The sequence below is a fragment of the Talpa europaea genome, assembly GCF_964194135.1.
Source record: "Talpa europaea genome assembly, chromosome: 12".
NCBI classification, from domain to species: domain Eukaryota; kingdom Metazoa; phylum Chordata; class Mammalia; order Eulipotyphla; family Talpidae; genus Talpa; species Talpa europaea.
In genome coordinates, this window is record NC_140079.1 from 61,910,571 (window position 1) to 61,931,950 (window position 21,380).

The following is a 21,380-nucleotide window of genomic DNA, read 5'->3' on the forward strand; positions in this document are numbered from 1 at the left end:
GTTGTTGAGGCTTCCCTTTTGTAGGGTTTTAGATATAAGTAAAATACAGGTGTAATTAAAAGATCAAGTTCTTTATTGCTCCCTTTGTCACCTGTTTTTCCATGCATTCTGTAACATTTCTTCATGAATGCATTACTCTTTTTATTGATTTGTCATTAGTTTTACATTACTGTATAATTTGGGGAGTACAACTTTATATCCATAAGTCTCCACCAAAACTTTAGTGCTGGCACCCTATCATCTTCTGTCTCCTATGACCTCTCTCCCCCATGAATGGATTAGTCTGAAATCAAAATATGAGGAATAAAATGGGCAGGATGCACTGGACAGAAATTTTATAAAAGACAAAATTCTAGAGTTATTACTTAGGTAGCAAAAAAAATTGTTTTATTTTTATTTATGCATACAAGGGGTGTAGGCCAGAAGTGGGGGGGGGGGGGTTGGGGAGGGAAGAAGATTCACCAGAGACAGAGTGGGGAGCAGAACAGGCAGATGTACTGAAATACACTGCTGAGGGGAGCAGCGGGGGAGACAGGAGAGGTCTGCTGCACCATGTGGGCTGCTCCCTCGCAGGCCGGGGATTGAACTCATGCTTCAGTGGCTGCGGATTGCTTCATAGTGAGGTGCTTAACCCCTTGCACCACCAGGGAGGCCCTGTAATTGCTGTTTTAATGTAGTAAATGAAAGTGAGCGAACTGAAAGTATCCTGACTTTATGCCAAGTTATAATCTTAAAGCATTTTATGTCAATTTCAGGAGACTATCTTTTTTCCCTCTCCTGTATAATCTGCTCTTTGATTTTATAAGAACCTCATATTCTTTTAAGAAGGCTACATCCATTTTCTCACGGTTTTAACTATTAAGATTTGAGGCCTAGCATGGAGGCCAGGAACATTTGAGTGTAGCAAATGAGCAGGGAGTAGGTGAAGTCAGAAAAATGAAGGGGGGAGTCCTCCCTGGTGGCGCAGGGGGTTGGGACACAACCTATAAAGATGTCCACAGCCATGGCCACACAAGTTCCATCCCCAGCTAGGGAGCTGCCCACATGGCGCAGCAGACCTCTCCTAACTCGCCTGCTGCTCCCCTCAGCAGTGTATTTCAGTAGATCTGCCTGTTCTGTTCCCCGTTCTGTCTCTGGTGAATCCTCTCACCCCCCACAATTCTGGCCTATACCCCAGTTCTTGTATGTATGTATAAATAAGTAAATCTTTAAAAAAAAAAAAAAAGAAAAAATGAAGGGGGTCCTATCACATAGGACCTTATATTCCAAAGGGCTTTAACTTATACCCAAAGTGTCAAATCTGATTAAGTTTATTTTCTCTTTAAGGTGGTGAATACGTGTTCTACTGAGAAGTTATTTCGTGAGTGAAAAATATGCCTCCCAAATTCAAGCGTCACCTAAATGATGATGATGTTACTGGTTCTGTGAAAAGTGAAAGGGTAAGTTCAGAATTGTAAGCTTTAAAAGAGAAAAATAGAAAATATGCTTCTCTTTTTAATGTGTTTTGGAAAATCCTCAGGGTTTTTGCTATATTCTAATTCTATTTGTTTTCTTACTTAGATTGGTGACTCAACTGAATACCACTTTCATTGTCAAATTATGCTCACAACTTTGGTTTTTCAGAGGGAATTTGTACAAATACACAAATTCTCATTCAGAACTCTAGAGCCAAATGTGGTTAGAATTCAGATTTTTTTTAATTGAAGTAACATTGCGTTATAAAATCATGTAAGTTTCAGACGTGTATCAGTAAAAATCAGCATGTGTTTATACTACATTAAGTTCACCATTTAAAGTCCCAAGTCTGTCCTTCTCCTTTTACACTGTTTACCCACTCATCTGATAGCCACTAATTGGCCTTATAGTCTAAAAATTTAACTTTTCTTTAGTTCATCCATTTGTTGGTTTCTCTATATACCACGTATGAATAAGATCTTATGGTGTTTGTCTCTCTCTGTCTGACTTATTTCATGAAGTATAGTACCCTCTAGGTCAGTCTACATTGCTGCAAATAGTAATATGTTATCTTTATTATAGCTTTTTTTTAATAGTAGTAGTAGGTATATGTACCGTATCTTTTTTACCATTCATCTGTTGATAACTTAGATGGTTTCCAGCTCTTGGCTATTGTAAATAATGCTGCAGTAAACATGGGGGTGCATATTTCTCTCCAAATTAGTGTTTTTGTATCTTTCAGGTAAACATCCAAAAGTGGAATAATGGAATAATTGGATCATACCAAATTTCTGCTTTTAATCTCCATACTGTTTTTAATAGCTGCACCAATTTACATTTCTACCAACAGTACACAAGGCTTCCCTTCTTTCCACATCATTTCAGTATTTGTTTCTTGTCTGTTGGATGATAGCTATTCTCACAGGTGTGAGGTAATATATTGTTTTGTTCCCTCAATAATAAGAGCTGAACATCTTTTCAATGCCTGTTGGCCATCTATGTATCTTATTTGGAGAAGTGTGTGTTTATATTTTCTGCCCATTTTTAATCTATTTGTTTTTTGGTTTTGAGTTGTGAGTTTTTTATATATTTTGTATACTTAACCTCTTATTGTACATATGATGTGTAAATATCTTCTCCCATTTAGTAGGGTGTCTTCATTTTGATGACAGTATCTTTTATGCAGAAGTTTTTTACTTTGATATGGTACCATTTGTTTATTTTTGCTTTTGTTTTCCTTGCTGATGGAATCAAGTCCTCGGAGACTTGTCTAAGGCTGATGTCAAGGAGCATATATTTTCTTCTATGTGTTTTATGGTTTCACATGTTAACATGCAGGTCTAATTCATTTTGAGTTAAATTTGTGTATAGTATTTAGATAGTGGTCTAGTTTTGTTCTTTTGCATGGGGCTGTCCAATTTTAACAGACAATCCATGCTCTGTTATCTGCTCTCATTTCCTTTTTTCATAAATTTATTGTTCCATTTATGTACCAGTTTATTTCTGGGCTCTCAGTTCTGTTCCACTGATCTCAGAGACCATTTTCATGCTCCCCTCACCCAACCTCACCCCAGACGGTTTTTGCTGTTTGGGGACTTTGCTGTTTTTGAACAAATTTCATGACTTTGGGCCTCTCCAGCGGCACTAGGGGTTGAAATGCAACTTGTGAAGCTGTCCACAGCCACCGCAGCATGAGTTCCATCCCCGGCCAGGCCTGGCCCTCCCGCTGCTCCCCTCAGCAGTGTATTTCATTCAGTCCGCCCGTTCTGTTCCCCGCTCTGTCTCTGGTGAGCCCTCTCACCCCCAACACCTCTGGCCTGTACCCCAGTTCTTGTATGAATAAATAAATCTTAAAAAAAAAATTTCTTGCTTTTTGGTTTATTTCTGTTAGGATTTTGATAGGGATTACATTTAACCTGTATATTGCATTGGTAATATAACCATTTTAACTATGTTAAATCTTCCAGTCTATGAATATGGAATATCTTTCCACCTCTTTGTGTCTTCTACTTCTTAGAGTTTTCCATGTACAAATCTTTCACTTATTGCATTAACATTATTCCAATGTATTTAATTCTTTTTGATGTGGTTGCAAATGGGATTGCTTTTCTGATTTCTCTGCTAGTTTGCAACAGATTGCAGCCAGATTTTTATATACTAATTTTGTAGTCTGCCACTTTTACTATAGTCATTTATTATCCCTAATAGTCATTTATTATCCCTAGTAGCTTTTTACTGGAGTTTTGGGATTTCCTATGTATATTATGTTATCTGTAAGAATAATAACGTTACTTCTTCCTTTCCAATTTGAATACATTTTATATACTTATCTAATTGCTTTGACTAGGACTTCTGGCTATTTTGCATAGTAGTGATGAGAGTGATCCTTACCTTGTTCCTGATCTCAGAGGAAACATTTTTAACAGTGCCTACCATATAAAGGATAAGTGTATTTGAATTAATGCTGTTTTCATTTTCCTACTCTATTATATATTATTACACAGATTGTCATATTTCTCGATGTTTTCCCAAATCATTTTTCTTCTCCCCATCCTACTGGGCAGTAAAAAAAATTCCTTCTTTTCTCCCTCTTCCCCTCTCCATTAAGTATATTTCAACAGTATTTGTTTACATCTGTGTTCACCTACAAACCAAAAACCTCGCCCCTTCCATTGTTTCCCTTTTTCATTCTAGTCCCACTTGTCCCTTGTACTCCTCCGCCCCCTAAGATGAACATGTTACTCTGCTTTTATTTCCCCACTTTACTTTCCCACTTTCAGATTCTGGATTTTGTTAAATGAGAATTTTTGAAAGTTTTTCCTTACATGCCTTTTCTTTTCAATAACTATAAGTTATAGTACACAATCACATTGTCATCATCCATTTAGATTTGACAACACATAATATTCGATTCTTGGTCATATTGTTTTAAGCTCTTTGTTCTAATTTAATTTTCTTTGTGACTGGTGTAATTCTTTGAGTAATTTCCTCAGAAAAGGTGCGTGGGTAGTATATTTGTGTCCTGTTGTTTCAAATTACCGCATACTTAAAAAAGGTTTTATTATCTTAAAGTTCTGCTGACCCATAGCCCAAAATGGGTCTTAATGGGCCAAATAATCAAGGTACCAATAGGGCTGTGTTCCTTCTGGGGAAAAATCTGTGCCCTTGCATTTCCTAGCCTCTACCTGTCCTTTTTGACCCATTTCTACATCTTTAAAGACAGCAGTGCAACATCTTCCAATCTCTGTGACACCTCTGCCTACCCTTTTTATGAGCTCTTAAAATTACATTAGTTCCATACAAATAATCCATAATGATCCTATTTGAAGATCTTTGACGTAATCATGTCTGCGCAGTTTTTGCCATGCATAGGTTACAGGGGTTAAGATGTGGAATAATGGCTCCCTAAAGATACAGGTTATGTGCTGTTTGAGATTTTATATACTGAAAAGATCTGGCTTTGTTCTTTTTTATGGGCCTTTTTGAACTTTTATTTTCTCCTTTGGAGGGGAGGATGGCACCATTTTGTTAAGGATAATAGTTGCATCTTAGAAGGTAAGTGTAAAGACAGCTGTTTGTGGACTAAGTTGCTAGAAGTTGGGAACTGTGCCCATTATTAAGCCCTTGTCTCTCAATTCCAACCCTACCTCTGTTCTCTCTGATGCTAGAGTTGGCCTCCACACTTACATTTCTCCTTTGCCACCTGGCTTACCATTGAGATGGTAAGATTAGAAAGCAAGAGGAAGGAGAAAGATGGGAAGGAAAGAGGAAGGAGAGGGACTTTAACACTGCCTGAAGTTCCCTATTCCACCAGTTTCTGTGACCTTTTTCCCTTGTCAGTTTTAAGATTCTTGTATTTATAATACCATTTTCTCTAAAGAACATGCAAATGTGTTTCATATATGTGGTTCCACATCTTTCCTTTTTTAGCGTAGAGCATGCAGTTTGTTTCTGAATTTGGAACTCAAATTTTACCAGCATAGAACTTGTTTCATTACTTCTCTCTGGCAGACTGTAAGTCCTCTGACTCTAAAAACTGAGTTTTTCCCTCTATTTTTTGACAGAGAAATCTTTTGGAAGATGATTCAGATGAAGAAGAAGATTTTTTTCTGTAAGTTTTTAATACTTTATTAGGGTATAATTGACATATAATGAAATGCCCATAAAATACACAGTGAATTTTGACATGAATACCTGTGAAATTATCACTGAACTCAAATAATGAATATAAATATCATCTCAGATGTTTCCTCATACTCATTGGTAATTTCTCACTCTCCTAGTACTCAGGCAATAATTGATCTGCATCCTCTAACTATAGTTTGCATTTTCTAGAATTTTTTACGAGTGGAATCATACAGTGTACTTTGCTGGTTTGATTTACTCAAGCATAATTATTTTGTGATTCATCCATGCTGTTACATGTGTCAGTAGGTTTTTAGTTGAGTACATTCTATTGTATGAATGTACTGCAGTTCAGTCATCCATTCACTTATTGATGAATATTTGGGATACTTCTAGTTTTTAGCTATTATGAATAAAGCTACTATATAAACATTTATGTATATATGGTTTTGTGTGGGCATATGCTTTCTCTTGGATAATACTTAGGAGTAGAGTGATTAGTGTATATTTACAGCTGTTTTCCAAACATGGTTTTAATTTATATTCATTAATTTGTATCCAAATTAATTTGTATTCATTTAATTTGTATTCAAATTTAATTTGAAGGTCATATATATTTGCCATTCTTTTATGAATTACATGTTAAAATTTTTTTGCTGAATTTTAAATTTAAGGGTTTTTTTATGTATACAGTTTGTTGTCATATACTAATATTTACTACCACCCCAATTTAATCACTCCATTAAATTTTTTAAAAGAGTTTTTGCTTATTTAAGAAATCTTTGCCAAGCCCAACCAAGGTCACTAAGATTCTTCTTTTTCCTAGGAATTATATGGTTTTGGCTTTTACATTTAGGTCTATTATCTGTGTTAAGCTAATTTTTATATATAGTTAAGGGTGAGAATAATACTTTTCAGCATTTGGCTATCCAATTGATCCATCATCTGATGAAATAATTATCCTTTCCGCCCATTGAATTGCCTTTCTTACTTTGTCTAATTGACCTGATTGTAGTTATTATTGTAGTTTGATTGTAATTATGATTGGTAAGGGCTCTCAAAGACCTTGATTTGTATTTGCAAAATTAGGTAGGATAACATTCTTATAGGACTTTTCTCTGGAGGTTGATGTGGAGGATATGCCCAAGAACAAACATTTACTACTACTTTTGTTACGTGAATTTCTTGGTAGAGGCTTTTTTTTAATAGAAAATAATTGGCAGCATGAAACAATGGACAAAAAATAGGAAATCATTTTTTGGAAGAAAGGTCAGATAAAGTAGGAAGTAATTTCCTGTAGACGATAAAATTTCCATAGTCACAGAACTGCTCACAATGCCAATGACAGTGAGAAGCCTCAGATTAGAGTAGCTATGTGTTAAAAAGGAACTCCAGGGCCTCCCCAGTGGCACAGTGGGTTGAGCGCAGCACTGTGAAGCTGTCCGCAGCCTCTATAGTGCGGGTTCAATTCCTGGCTGGCCAGGGAGATACCCACATGGCACAGCAGACCTCTTCTGTCTCGCCCGCTGCTCCCCTCAGCAGTGTATCTCAGTAAATTCATCCGTTATGCTCCCTACTCTGTCTCTGGTGAATCCTCTCACCCTCCCGTGCCTCTGGCCTGTACCCCAGTTCTTGTATAAATAATTTTTTTTTTTTTTAAAAAGGAACTCCATATTCAACAGAAGACCAGGTTTTTTGGTTAAATAAGTGATTACCTGAATGTAAGTTAATATTTGTGTGAGAAACAGAACTTTTCAGATCAACAGTGTAACAGGAGTCCCATTCCTGAATAATGCTATACATCTTCAAAAGGGTGTGACAACAAACCCAGCATACTTGTTCAAAATGCAGCTTCCATAGCCTGTGGCTCTCAAAGGGAGAAAGTTCTTGAAATAGCTTCTAAAAATTAACATTAATGTTCATAGTAGCTTTATTCACAATAGCCAAAAGGTGGATGCAACCCAGGTATCCATCTGTGAAGGAATGGGTAAACAAAAGACAGTATTTATATTTAGTGGAATATTACTCAGTCTTTTTTTTTTTTAAAGATTTATTTATTCATACAAGCATTGGGTACAGTCAGAAGTGCGGGAGGGTGAGAGAATTCACCAGAGAGGAGAGCAGAGCAGGCAGACTGACAAAATACACTGCTGAGGGGAGCAGTGGGCGGCAGGAGAGGTCTACGTGCCATGTGGGACCCTTGCCCGGTGACCGGGGATCCAACCGTTGCTGCAGAGGCTGAGGGCAGCTTCTCAACCCAGCGCTCAACCCCTGCGCCACCGGGGAGGCCCCTATTACTCAGTCTTAAAAGGAAAATTCTGACATAATTATAAAATTGATGAGTCTTAAATTATGTTAAGGAAATAAGCTGGTCACATAATTCTAGTTATGAGGTACCTAGAGTAGTCAAATTCACAGTTCATAGAGAACAAAATAGAACAGAGCTTCTGAGAGTGGTAAGAGCAGGGGAGTTAGGGTTTGATAGAGAATCTACTTTTGAGTTTTGTCAAATACTCTATTTTCAGAATAATCATTAAAATATTCAAAAGTTTTCACTTCCAGGATATTAAAATGGGTAAGTTAAAGTGGTATTAACTATAATAGATAATTTGAGAAATGTTGATTTTTCATAGACGCTTATATTTGCTATGTTGGTAAGCTGAAAATGAATCATCAAAAACCAACTTAAAACGTTTTAGTTTTGAATGGATTTTTCTCTGTACCCACCTCTGATAGTCAGCATTTCATCATAACTGAAATTTAAAGTGAGTTGTATGGCCTGTATTTTATAATTGATCATAAAACTATTCATAATTGTTCATAACTACTCAATTACTGCCACTTTAGTATGTTAGTTTAATGATTAAAACAACTGTGTATGACTAAGGGTTATATAAGCCCTAATTTCTCTGAAAGTTGTAACATTCAGAATTAAGTTAATTGTCGCCAACACTATGTACCAATGAAATACAGACATGATTGTATATCATTCAGTTTCAGCAATACTGTAAAGTGTGGTTCCTATGATAAATGACTAATGCATGTCTATAATTCAGCTTGAGTGTGTGTTCTATTTTTTTAATGCCCTTATTGCTAATATGTATGTGATTTTGTTTTCAGAAGGGGGCCATCTGGACCAAGATTTGGACCTAGAAATGATAAAATTAAGCAGTAAGTTCCTGAGATAGTCCTTTGTTTAAATGATTACTATATTTCTATGTAGAACAGGGGTTGGTAACATACAGCGTATGAGCCAAATCTGGTTACTGCCTGTTTTTGTAAATAGTTTTATTTACAAACACAGCCATACCTGTTTTTCTTATGGCACAGTCGAGTAATTGTGACAGAAATCTAAAATATATGTTTACAGAAAAAAATTTGCCCCATCTTGATGTAGACTTAATATAACTAATGGGTTTCAAAAACCAAATGATTTTTAATTTCATGCAGCTGCCTCTGAATAATAGCAAAGGAAATGTAATTCCTGGCTGTTGGTTTTACTGAACTTGGTTACCTGATGTCAAATGCATTTAGCCTAAATAAGATCTGTTTTGGTGTAAAGCTACAGCTTTATTTCCATTTTCAAAGTGATACTGTACTATCTACTATCAGAAATTTTTATCTATAATCTTAAATTTTATGGCTGATTTTCAGTTTACATGTTTTCTACATAGTTGGTGGTATATGATGGGTAATGCTATAGTGACTGGATCTAATGTTAGAAGGATATGAATCATGACAAGAAGGAATTGATGCAAGTTGCAGCCCTGGAAACTGATTAAGCTATAAAGGCTAACTATGGGCGATAAACTGAATTACCCAAGTTCAGGATCTACAGAGAACTTGTTGCCTCCCTAACTCTGGATATAGCTGACACATTTTGGGAAGGGTACATGGGGTATCTAGTTACTGTTGAGATACCTGAGTTCTTGTCAGCTAGCCCACACTTAATCCACTCATAACTAATGGATTCCAAAGTACTGAACCAACAAATTGATTTGAGTACTAGATAATGTTTTCATTTTCTATTGCTGTGTAAACAAATTACCATCAACTTAGTAGCCAGAAGCAACCCATATAATCATCCCACATTTTTTCCCTGAGTCTAGATGGATTTCAGTCACTGCTTAGGTAGGCGCTCTCTACAGGGTCTCAGAAGCCTGCAATCATTGTGTCACCAGACCTGTGATCTCTTTGATGCTCTGGACCAAGTTCAGGTGGTTGTCAACAGAATTCATGCCTTTGCAGCTGTAGTACGTGGGGTGCTTGTTTCTTCAAGGCCAACAGAAGAGTCTCTTGCTGCTTCAAGCATCTGCTTTGGCCAGTGAAGATGAAAGGAGCCACTTAGATTCAGACAGTTAATTACTTACTTAGTAAAAAGAGAAGTAGCCAAAGGTACCAGCTCCCTGGGTTCTTGCCCCACACACCAAAAACAATGATACCAAAACAAAAGGGGTGGTGTGGCTACAATGAGTTATGGGAAATCCTGTGACAAAGGTGCCAATTCTAGACTGCATCTAAGTGGTTTCTCTAGTCTGCAGATAGACCCCTGCAGCAGACCTCAACATAATCTCAGAGGTGGTAAGAACTTGTTTAAGACAGGTTTTTAGGGAAGAAAGCCTCACAAGCCATTCATTGGCCCATGTTTTAGAATGATCAGAAGGCATTCACAATTACTATTTTTTGTTAGCAGAGCTGTTCCCCTCTGCTGAGCCAGAGTGACTTCTGTATCCATCTACCTGGTCTTGTTCTCTTATACCAATACTGATGACACCTGGTATTTGTTTTGGCAGTATGCTTAGTTTCCTGTCTGATGTCCTTGCAGAGCGAGCAGCTACTGAGTACGGTCTCTTGAGTTGACTGTTGAGCTGAATCCCAAAAATTACTGTCACTTGTACAAAGTGGACATCGCAGGGTATATGTCTTTGTTAGTAATTGCCAAATACACATACACATGAATGTGTAATTACAGTAATTTTGGTGATCACAGAATTTTAGAATGGCAAGGAATTAAGTCCCATGGCTCTTACTCTAGAACTGAAGGTGGTCAATAATATCAACACAGATTAAATCTTGTATCCACAACCTCATGAAAGCTTACTAACCAGGGATGATACAAATGTGTGTGCCCAACACAGTATAGCACAACTTGCCATGGACAAACCCCTGAGATTATAGTGACCGAAATGCTAGGGTTAGTGAATGTTAGGTTATTACCATTTAATTATAACATTTCCTTATAGGCTGCAGTATTTTTCCTTGTTGGGCATGTTAACATCACTTTTCAAGAAGATTGTTTTGGAAAGTGATTTTAAATATTCACATAGCTACATAAAAATTATGGTTTTTGGAATGTTTCCTTTGCCACTCTAGTGAATTTATTCTCTGCCAGAGGTAGGGACACTTTCCTAACTGTAGTCTTGAACCTACCAGTTGAAAGGCCAAGGAATGTTCTACATTGTAACTGTGTGTGTATGGCTTTAAATATAACATAGTTTAAAAATTCTGGGCCTCCCTGGTGGCGCGGCGGTTGAGCGCTGGGTTGCGAAGCTGCCCACAGCCTCTGCGTCGCCAGTTCGATCCCCGGCTGCTCCCCGGCCACCAGAGGAGGGTCCCACATGGCGCGCAGACCTCTCCTGCCGCCCGCTGCTCCCCTCAGCAGTGTACTTCGGTCCTTCTGCCTGCTCTGCTCCCCGCTCTGGCTCTGGTGAATTCTCTCACCCTCCCATGCTTCTGACTGTACCCAGTGCGTGTACAAACAAAACAAACAAACAAACAAACAAATAAATAAATAAATAAAAACATGCCTCTATTAAAAAAAAATAAAAATAAATAAAAAAAAATAACATAGTTTAAAAATTCTATGTCAACAATACTTTCAAGGACCACAAGATGGGGCTGTTAACAGTGAATTATTTTCTTTAATAAGGGATGTTGGTTCCAGAATGCGGGTTTTCTTAATGGAAGAGTACTGACACTGCTAAACACATGCTTGAGTGCTAGGCACTGTGCTAAGTGTTTAATAAACACTGTCACATCTAATTATCAAAAGTGAGAGATTATCATCTTCATTTTAAAGGTGAGAAAATGAGGCCCAAAGATGCTTGCACAGCCACATAAATAGTAAGTGATAGAGCTGGCTTGCAAATCCAAGAGCCTGTGTCTGAATCCAGAGCCCCTGCTCTTTATACTTACCCTACAGATAAGAGGGACCTATTTTACATTTTTATTCATTGTTTTCCCAGTGCCTAGAACAGGACATAGTAGGCTCTTATTTATAGATTCATTAATTAGGAGCCTCTCTGGTGGCATAGGGGTAAGTCTCAGCGCTATCACATTATAAATTTATTAGTTGAAGTATTTTGCCATTGTTCTAGTCACCTAAGCAGAGAGCTAGTGATGTTCTATCTTATAGAAGGAATTCATAGGGATTCAGGGACTCTTTCAGACTGTTTGGGCTGAGAATTCTACATTCCCAATGTGGTTGCTTTTCAGCCTCTATCAGTAACATACTGTGTGGAAGGCACACTGTAGCAACTATGATGAACCTTATAGGCTATGTCTGCATAGTCAGTGGGCATACTTACTAGTTTTAACATGGGAGGGAAGTGACAGTAATTATTGCTTGGATCTGGGAATTCTTCTGAACCCACCGATGTCTAAATGGGCATTTTGTTTTTAAAGCACACTTTGAAGATATAACTCCATTGATAGGAAAAGGAGAGAGAACCCTTTTCAAAATTACTCATGTCCATATGTGCTAATCTAATTCGTTAGGCTATTTTGGGGAATAAAGTATACAGTGGGTGGCAGAGAAGAAGTATGTCTGTATTGTGAAAAGCTCTTCAGGTGATAACACAATTCCCTAACTAGAAGCAACAATTGCTTATCCTTATTTAAAACATGTACATGTAAATAAATACACAGACACACTTAGAATTCAGACAGCCTGAAATGTACTGTTCTGCTAGTAATGAAGGGTATTTTAAACAGTTTGAGTTATAAGCATGAGTTCAGTTTACTTTTAAATATTTCACTGGCATGACTTATTTCATAATTTAGTTTAATTTTATTGACTGGAGCAACAGAAAAACTAAACATATTCTGGTGGTAATTCTTGAAGAGTTGGCAGCTGAAAGCCAATTATTAACTTTTTAAACTTAATTATATATTCATTGAATAGTATGAAATTTGGCAGAATAGGCCCATATCACCCAATATAAAGGAGGTAATCATTTTCATTTAAACAGCAAAACAGGGGCCTCCCCGGTGGCGCAGCGGTTGAGCGCTGGGTTGCGAAGCTGCCCGCGGCCTCTGCGGCGCCGGTTCAATCCCCGGCTGCTCCCCGGCCACCGGAGGAGGGTCCCACATGGCGCGCAGACCTCTCCTGCCGCCCACTGCTCCCCTCAGCAGTGTACTTCGGTCCTTCTGCCTCCTCTGCTCCCTGCTCTAGCTCTGGTGAATCCTCTCACCCTCCCGCGCTTCTGACTGTACCCAGTGCATGTATAAACAAAGAAAGAAAGAAAGAAAGAAAAAACATGCCTCTATAAAAAAAAAATAAATAAATAAACAGCAAAACAGTTTTTTCCTCTTTCCTCCTTCATGGGCACTTTAAAAACCTTCCAAGTGTCCTCCATGGTGGTGTAAGAGGTTAAGCACAGCACTATGAAGCTATCCACAGCCTCTGCAGCATGAGTTCCTGGCTGCCAGGGAGCTACCCACATGGCACAGCAGACCTCCTGTCTCACCCACTGCTCCCGTGAGGAGTGTATTTCAGTAGATCTGCCTGTTCTGTTCCCCAGTGTCTCTGGTGAATCCTCTCACCTCTGGCATGTACCCCAATTCTTGTTTGCATAAATAAATCTTTAAAAAATAAATAAAAATAAAAACCTTCCAAAGTGTTGCCAGTTTTCCTAAAATAAACTCTGCTTAAGAGGAGACTCATAAGCATGCAATTATATCCATTGAGTGTTTTGTAGACAGTAACATACATTTCCTTTTTGGAAACTTATTTTTTCATAAGCTTCTAACATACCTGAGAAGACTCCTTTGTTAATGTATGAACCACAGCAAGGGCAGGTTGCAGCTATAATGCCTCAATAGCCTATTGAAAATAAAACTTATTAGAGTCAATCTGTTTTACTAAATTCAGAAGTTACAGAGCACTGTGACAGTAATTTGCAGAAACAGTGCTAAAAATAAACTAAGTTCACCATTACTTTCATTTATATCATGAGTCATTTATAATGATATATAAATTATATCATAATTTATATCATTACTTTTATTTATATCCTACTTTAATTATGAGTACTCAAGCCCTAAAATGGAAGACAATTGCTACCAAGTCTTAAAATTTTATAGTTGACTAATTCTCTTACGAATTTATTTTCTATCATGTTTAAGTGAAAGTTTGAAAAATTTTGAAGTTTTTAAAAGAATAACTTAATTTTTTTTAAATCAGTGTTCAGAATCAGGTGGATGAAGTTATTGATGTCATGCAAGAAAATATTACAAAGGTAATTGAAAGAGGGGAGAGACTAGATGAACTACAGGACAAATCAGGTACAGATACTTCATATATTTATTGATATTATTGATGATTAGCTTTATTGATATTAGTTTATGTTTTGATAGTTTTTCTTCTTGCTATTTAGCCAAAGTTTAAGAATCTTGGCTTAAGAAAATAGCATGTTGTTCTTGAATTTCTGATTCTTAAATTTATGATTTTAGTGTTTTTATTTTGCTCACTTTTAATCATATTGTTTCTTAATTGTTGAGAATGGAAAATTTAAAAATTATTGAAGTGTTATTATTTTCTTTTGATCTGTTATGTTGATACATACTTTATTTCATTATCTTAAGAAGAGGTCTAGCAACTCCTCAAAACTTTGAATTATTTGATATTTTCATCTTATGCTTTCTCTGGTCACTTGACCTTTCTCTACTGACAAATGTCAGTCTCTGTACTTCTAACAGTTCCTTGCACATATTAAGCTTCAGGTTGTTTGAATGATGATAAATGACTGAATTCCTATAAATCCTTGACAGGACTTGTCTAACCAAAAAACTCATTTAACCACTTTTTTTACTTAGTCACTTAAAATTTATTGTTTTGCTTAAATCATTTTTATACCTTCTAAGATCTAACTTTCGCCATATAAATTTTTTTTTCTATAGATGTATGAAACATTTGAATTTTTAAAGAGTATATTCTTATCAAAATTTATAAGCTAATTTGAAAGCATTGAGGCTCTGGGAAGATTTCATCAGTATCATCTTGCTCTTTGTTCTATTAACAAAACAGAATGCCAGAGTTTGTGGGTGGAGGAAAAGGAGGATGTTGTTTTCATGCTTATACTTAAAAGGGAATAAATTCGCAGAAGTAGAAATTAATATTTTCTTGTCTTTGTGTGACTAGATAAAAGAATCCTGTTATGTCGTTTAATTCTTCTCTCCATCCTCTATGTGATATAGAAAGCTTATTGGATAATGCAACTGCTTTTAGCAAAAGATCCAAACAACTTCGAAGGCAAATGTGGTGGCGTGGATGCAAAGTAAGTAAATCAAAAAATATCAGGTAGATTGGTCAGCATCTCAAGTGCTGTTGAAAGACATGAAGAGAAAAGTAACTCTAGACAACCTCTGAGGACAGGAACTACAGCTATCTTGCTTATTAACACATTTTCTGAAGCTGGTCATAGTAGGCATTCGGTAAATATTCTCTAATTGTTTTGGGGACAGGAATAACTAATGCAATGCCTATAAGGATGTTTTCATGGATTTCTTTATAATAAATAATCCACATTGGTCCTCCCCTGGTGGCGTAGGCGGTTGAGTGCTGTGCTGTGAAGCTGTCTACAGCCTCTGCAGCGCCGGTTCTATCCCGGCTGGCCGGCGAGGGCCCCACATGGTGAGGCAGACCTCTCCTGTATCGTCCGCTGCTCCCTTCAGCAGTGTGTTTCATCATTCTGCCTGTTCTGCTCCCTGCTCTGTCTCTGGTAGGTCCTCTCACCCTCCTGCACATCTGGCCTATACCCCGGTTCTTGTATAAATAAATAAATCTTTAAAAAAATTAATAAATCCACATTTTGGAGGTTTCTCAAAAATATTAAAAGATAGAACTTCCATATGATCCAGCAATCACACTCCTAGGTATCTACCCCAAGAATGCAGAAATGCTAATCAAAGGGATATATACACAACTATGTTCATTGCAGCACTCATTACAATAGCCAAGTTATAGAAACAACCTAAGCGTCTGATGGCAGAGGGGCAGACTAGAAAAATGTGGTATAGGACCTCCCTGGTGACCTAGGGATTAAGTATCAGCACTGAGGCCTGAGTTCAATCCCTAGCCAGGGAGCTAACCCACATATGGCGCAGCAGACCTCTCCTGTCTCGCCTGCTGCTCCCCTTAGCAGAGTATTTCAGTAAATCCTCCTGTTCTGCTCCCCACTCTGTGTCTGGTGAATCCTCTCACCCCTGAATCTCTGGCCTAAACCCCAGTTCTTCTACACAAAAATAAAATAAATAAAAATGTATTTATACATAATGAAATATTACTCAACTGTAATTAAAAAGATGAACTCTTGCCATTTGCAATTACATGCAACGTGAGAGATACGGTAAGCGAAATAATCAAAAAAAAATATACACTGGATGGTTTCACTTATATGTGGAATATAAAGAAAACATAGGATCAGATGAAACCAAACCAGTAACAAACCCTAGAATACTGACTGTGGAATAGAGGCTACACAAGGGGAAGGAGGAGGAAAACACAGTGGGAAGGGGCCACAATGGACAATAGTGGAGGACGCTGGGTGCCTGGATTGTGTGATGTGAGGACATGCATCTGAGGAGGTGTGATCCTATGCCTCTGAATCACATACAGTGTTGTAAACCATTAAAAAATTATAGCGTCTCCCTGGTGGCACAGTGGGTTAAGTGCAGCACTGATTCGATATCCCGCCGGCCAGGGAGATTCCCACATGGGCGCAGCAGACCTCTTCTGCCTCACCCGCTGCTCCCCTCAGCAGTGTCTTCGGTCAGTCTGCCTGTTCTGCTCCCCACTCTGTCTCTGGTGAATTCTCTCACCCTCCCATGCTACTTCTTCTGATCCCAGTTCTTGTATAAAATAAATAAATCTTAAAAAAAAAAATTATAGCTAACTAAAGTTTTATGCCCAAAAAAGTAATCCACATTTTATTAATACTTTAGTACCTTTACCTCATAAGAAATACTAATTCTTTTTAAATTTATCAGTACCTTCTTGTAATAACCTATATATAAAGATATTAAAAAGATAAGAAGTTAGAAAAAATATATAATTTTCTGTTGAAAAGGGACAAAATAAAAGCAGTTTCATGTCAGAATCTATTACAGCAAATGGGGCTAAGCAAAATCCTACTTTCCCTCATTATTCCAGAAAAATAAATTTAAGGAAAAAATGAGTCATAAACATTTCTGCAAAACATTTTATAGAAATGAATTTATCCCTTAAATTATGTATGACTTCTAACCATATAACAACAGGTTTCTTGTAAGATCTTATAGAAAATTCAATATCATGTGAGCAAATCTTTTTCCTTCTGATTGTAATTTTTTACTTTGTTGAAAATCATTTTTAGTCTCAAATTTAACAATAACTTTCTAAATTTGACTTTGCCATATGCAAAGAATTTCTTCCAAGAGTTACCTTGGTTTACTTGTCTACGTGTTGAAACTCTTTAGTTTCAGAAATAGAACTGAGGAAGAAACTTTTTTTGTTTCCCTTGTCTACAATGTAAATGTTCTATTTTCTTTAAGTGTTTCTAATTCTGTCAGAATGTTCTATTGTTTAGACTTGTTTGGAAGAACAAAGGTCCATGTAGCCAGAGAAAGATGATTAATAAGGCTAAAAAAAACCTAGGTAAAAGGCTCTTATCTAAAGATTTTGATTGTGTTTTATTTGGTTTAGCTCAGAGGAATTGTATGCTTTAAAGGGAAACAATTACATTTTTAAATTATATTTATAGACAGTTTGTGTCACTCCCTATGCCTACCCTTTAGGAAGAGCTTTAAGAAAAGAAATATAGGAAGAGAAAACAGGTCAGAGATTACCAGTGACTAAGGTAGTGGCTAGAGTTGACTACAACAGGGTGTGCAGGGACTTTTGGAGTGGTGAAATTTCACAGAGTGTGATCAAGGTGGTTTCTACTATATAGTTCTCAAAATTCATCAAAATGAATTTTATATAGAATAAAATTTGCCTTTTGAAATTGTAACACTAATCCGACTTCTAAATATCTAAGAGGCTCTTTACAGATTTTGTTTGTCATTTGGAAGAGAATTTTGGACATGCACAAATACATTACTGCCATTTTTGGTTTTAAAACATTTTCTGGCCATTGTTAGAAATCCAGTGAAGAAAATTAGTGAAATATTTTTAAAATTAACACTGATATTTCCATTTAAATTTTAAGCCTAGTGCAAATTAATGTGTTTTGGGTAAAGTTGAAAAATTAGTATCATTTTTCAAAATTAGTAATGTTTCAGGTTACAAAGGATGCAAAGCTTCCATATAGCACTATCACTTTGTCACTAAAATCATTAACGTATAAGTCTTCAATGTGTTAATAGCTTCTTGGAAGCTGCAGTTTTACTTGAAACAACATATAGTCACACACCACTTACCAAGGATAAATTCTGAGAAATGTGTCATTAAGTAATTTCATGATCATGTGAATGTTATAGCATGTAATTAAATAATGCAGGTGCATAGCGCAGCCTACTGCAGATCTAGACTATTGATGTAACCTATTGTGACCAACATTGTACAGGTGGTTCATTTCTGTCGAAACATCCTCAAGCAATGCCTGACTATATAATGAAACCTGCTGACCATTGGGTAATTGATATAAATAGGAATTTAGCTCTTGGGACATATTTCTAGTCACATTAACATCATGTAAAGACCCCAAACATATTCAGTCATTCATTTTCTAGCCCATTTGTTCCAGTTCAGAGTTGAGGTGACCAGAACCTATGCCAGCAGCTCAGAGCACAAGTTGAGTCACCACCTTGCTCAGGACTCCCTTCCATCACAGGGCACATGCACAGACATACTCAGACTGGGACAGCTTAGACACACCACTGAACCAAACATGCACATATTTGGGATTTGGAAGAAAACCGGAGCACTTAGAGAAAACTCACCTATGGAGAACTGCAAGCCACACAATTGACCCTGGCTAGGAATTTTTTTCTCATAACATAAAATGATGTTGAACAAAATGCTGCTAAGGATCTGCTGCACTTCAGTTTCTAGTATAGTGTGAACCCATATACCTACTGAAAATGTACTTCCTATATAGTCCATTGGATCTGTTTTCTACATGTTTTAGTTATCTTTAACAAGCACTGGTATCCAAATTGTAAGGTTTCTATGTATTTTCTGGTTATTATCATAAATATGCCATAGAATATCTCCAGTAGTTCTATTTTGGAAATGTTTCATTAGCTACTCTGCTGTTTGTGATACTCATCTTTTTATAATAACAGGTAACTTTCTGAAAGAACTATCTTTAATCAGTAATGAAAACAGTTTTTACTGATTAGAATTCTTTAAAAATGAAATCAGTGTTACTTATGCATTTTAGCATTAAATGGTGAACATGAATTTTATATGGAGAAACATGAGCTTAAAATGTTAACCAGCATTAATCTTAGTTTCTCCTTTTTGAAGCTGACATATACAGTACTCCTATGCAAGTTGTTAAATGAGGTTATTCATGAAGAATCTTATATTTTTTAAGATTATTTATTTATACAAGAACTGGGGTACAGGCCAGATGTGCGGGGGTGACAGCACCAGAGACAGCGTGGGGAGCAGAACAAGTGGACTGACAAAGTACACTGCTGAGGGGAGCAGCGGGCAAGATAGCAGAGGTCTGCCGTGCCGTGTGGGTTTCTCCCCGGCCAGCCGGGATTGAACCCATGCTGCAGAGTGTGTGGTCGGCTTCACAGTGCGATGCTTAACCACCTGCGCCACCAGGGAGACCCAAAATCTTTTATTTCTAAAGAGATTAAAATGCCAAGAAAATAGACAAACAGAATTTTCATGCACTTTGAGAATGGTGTTAAAAATCCATTTGTATCAGATATCAATGTTGTATATTTGTATCGATATATAAATCCATTTGTATCAGATATCAGTCATGACAGTATTGAACAGATGCTAAACTATGTACTTTTCTTGGTCTCATTAGAAATAAGCATTAGCATTAGAGGGCCTCCCAGGTGGCGCAAGGGGTTAAGCACAGCATTATGAGGCAAATCCGCAGCCTCTACAGCACGAGTTTCCTTGGCCAGCCAGGGAGCTACCCACATGGCGCAACAGACCCCTCCTGGCTCGCTCACTGCTCCCCTCAGCAGTGTATTTCAGTCAGTTTGCTGTTCTGCTTCCCACTCTGTCTCTGGTGAATCCTCTCACTCCTCAAACCTCTGGGCTGTTCCCCAGCTCTTGTATGTATAAATAAATAAATCTTAAGGGAAAAAAAAGAAATAAGCATGAGAAATCAGACTGACCAAGTCCAGGCCTTTGGAGTCTCCAGTTATTACTGTTTGCTGTGCAATACAAGCTTGAACAGCAAAATCCAAGCAAGCAGCCCTTGAATTTGGAGAACTCTGCAAGTTCATGAGGAAAAAAATGGACAACTTTTCAAGAAATGAGCTTGTTTGAGGAATTATTATAATGTAGTAAGCAGCATGAGTCAGATGTTAATATCTTTCTTGCCTTTTTGTGTGTTGCAGATAAAAGCCATCATGGCTTTGGTTGCTGTTATCCTTTTGGTAGTGATTATCGGTAAGTATTTACCAGATTACTGGCAGGGAGGGTTATCATTTGTTAGAGTTCATTTTAATTCCCTTTTGAATTTACTTTCAGTTGACCCATACTCACTAATGTCAGGATAGGGCAATGACTTCTGACCCTACTTAGGATCTCAGAACCTAGAATCCATAGAGCATGTATATGCTTTTATGGGGGGAGCGTCTGTATATCTTTTATCAGATTCTCAAAGAATTCCATTCAGTCCCCTCTCTCCACCTACAGGACTGTCTATTTGGTTCAAGGTCACATCTATCTATTGTTAACGCCAGAGCATTACACTCGTTTTCTGTTTATTACTAACTTACGGTACAGGTACTTGCATTTCATAATACTGTGTTTGAAGGACAAACTAGAAATTCTCCAGATTAATGTTTGGTATTTGACCCTGATTTCAGTCTCAATTAAAGCATAAGCTCTTGTCCTTCCTTAATAATCTCTTCAAGGTCAGTTCACTTTTAATGTCTCCTTTGCTCCATTGCTGAATTTTGCAAAGATTTAGAAAGCGGCCCAAGATAACCATTTTAAAAAGAGAATCACCAGAGAAATTTTCAACATAAGAAAAGTTTTGTGGATTCTGTGTTTGTGAATTCACCTGCTAGCTAGCCTTGATCAATACTTAAAGGGCTTTTGCAGCCAGGTGTTGTGTTCATGGCACACAACCTGCTAATGTCCGGTGAGACCATGCTCTGCCTTCTAGTTTCAGCTCTTAAAATAAGTGTCCTTCACAGTCTATTTAGTGCCACATTTCTTACATTTTTGTGCATTTTATTGATGATTTCAATAAATGACCAAGTATTGTAGTGCTCTCTAGTGTTGCTAAGCACAGGATGGCTGTGATGTTCCTTACAGAAAAAGTACATAAGCTTCACTAAAGGCATGAGTTATAGTGTTGCTGACGGTGAGTTCAGTGTTAATGAATCAGCAG

At 37.2% G+C, this 21,380-nt stretch overlaps 1 protein-coding gene across 1 annotated transcript in view; it reads left to right on the forward strand.

Moving 5' to 3' along the window:
* Positions 1–1,373: 1,373 nt before the first annotated feature.
* The window catches only part of VAMP4 (vesicle associated membrane protein 4), a gene marked incomplete at both ends in the record, with an annotated part of 43,632 nt that continues 23,625 nt past the window's right edge, over positions 1,374–21,380 (forward strand). The window contains 6 exons of the mRNA XM_084250071.1: positions 1,374–1,439; positions 5,520–5,566; positions 8,701–8,751; positions 14,045–14,145; positions 15,058–15,137; positions 20,377–20,459. Of these exons, the coding sequence (XP_084106197.1) occupies positions 1,374–1,439; positions 5,520–5,566; positions 8,701–8,751; positions 14,045–14,145; positions 15,058–15,137; positions 20,377–20,459 (428 nt within the window). The remainder of the gene's footprint in view (positions 1,440–5,519; positions 5,567–8,700; positions 8,752–14,044; positions 14,146–15,057; positions 15,138–20,376; positions 20,460–21,380) is intronic.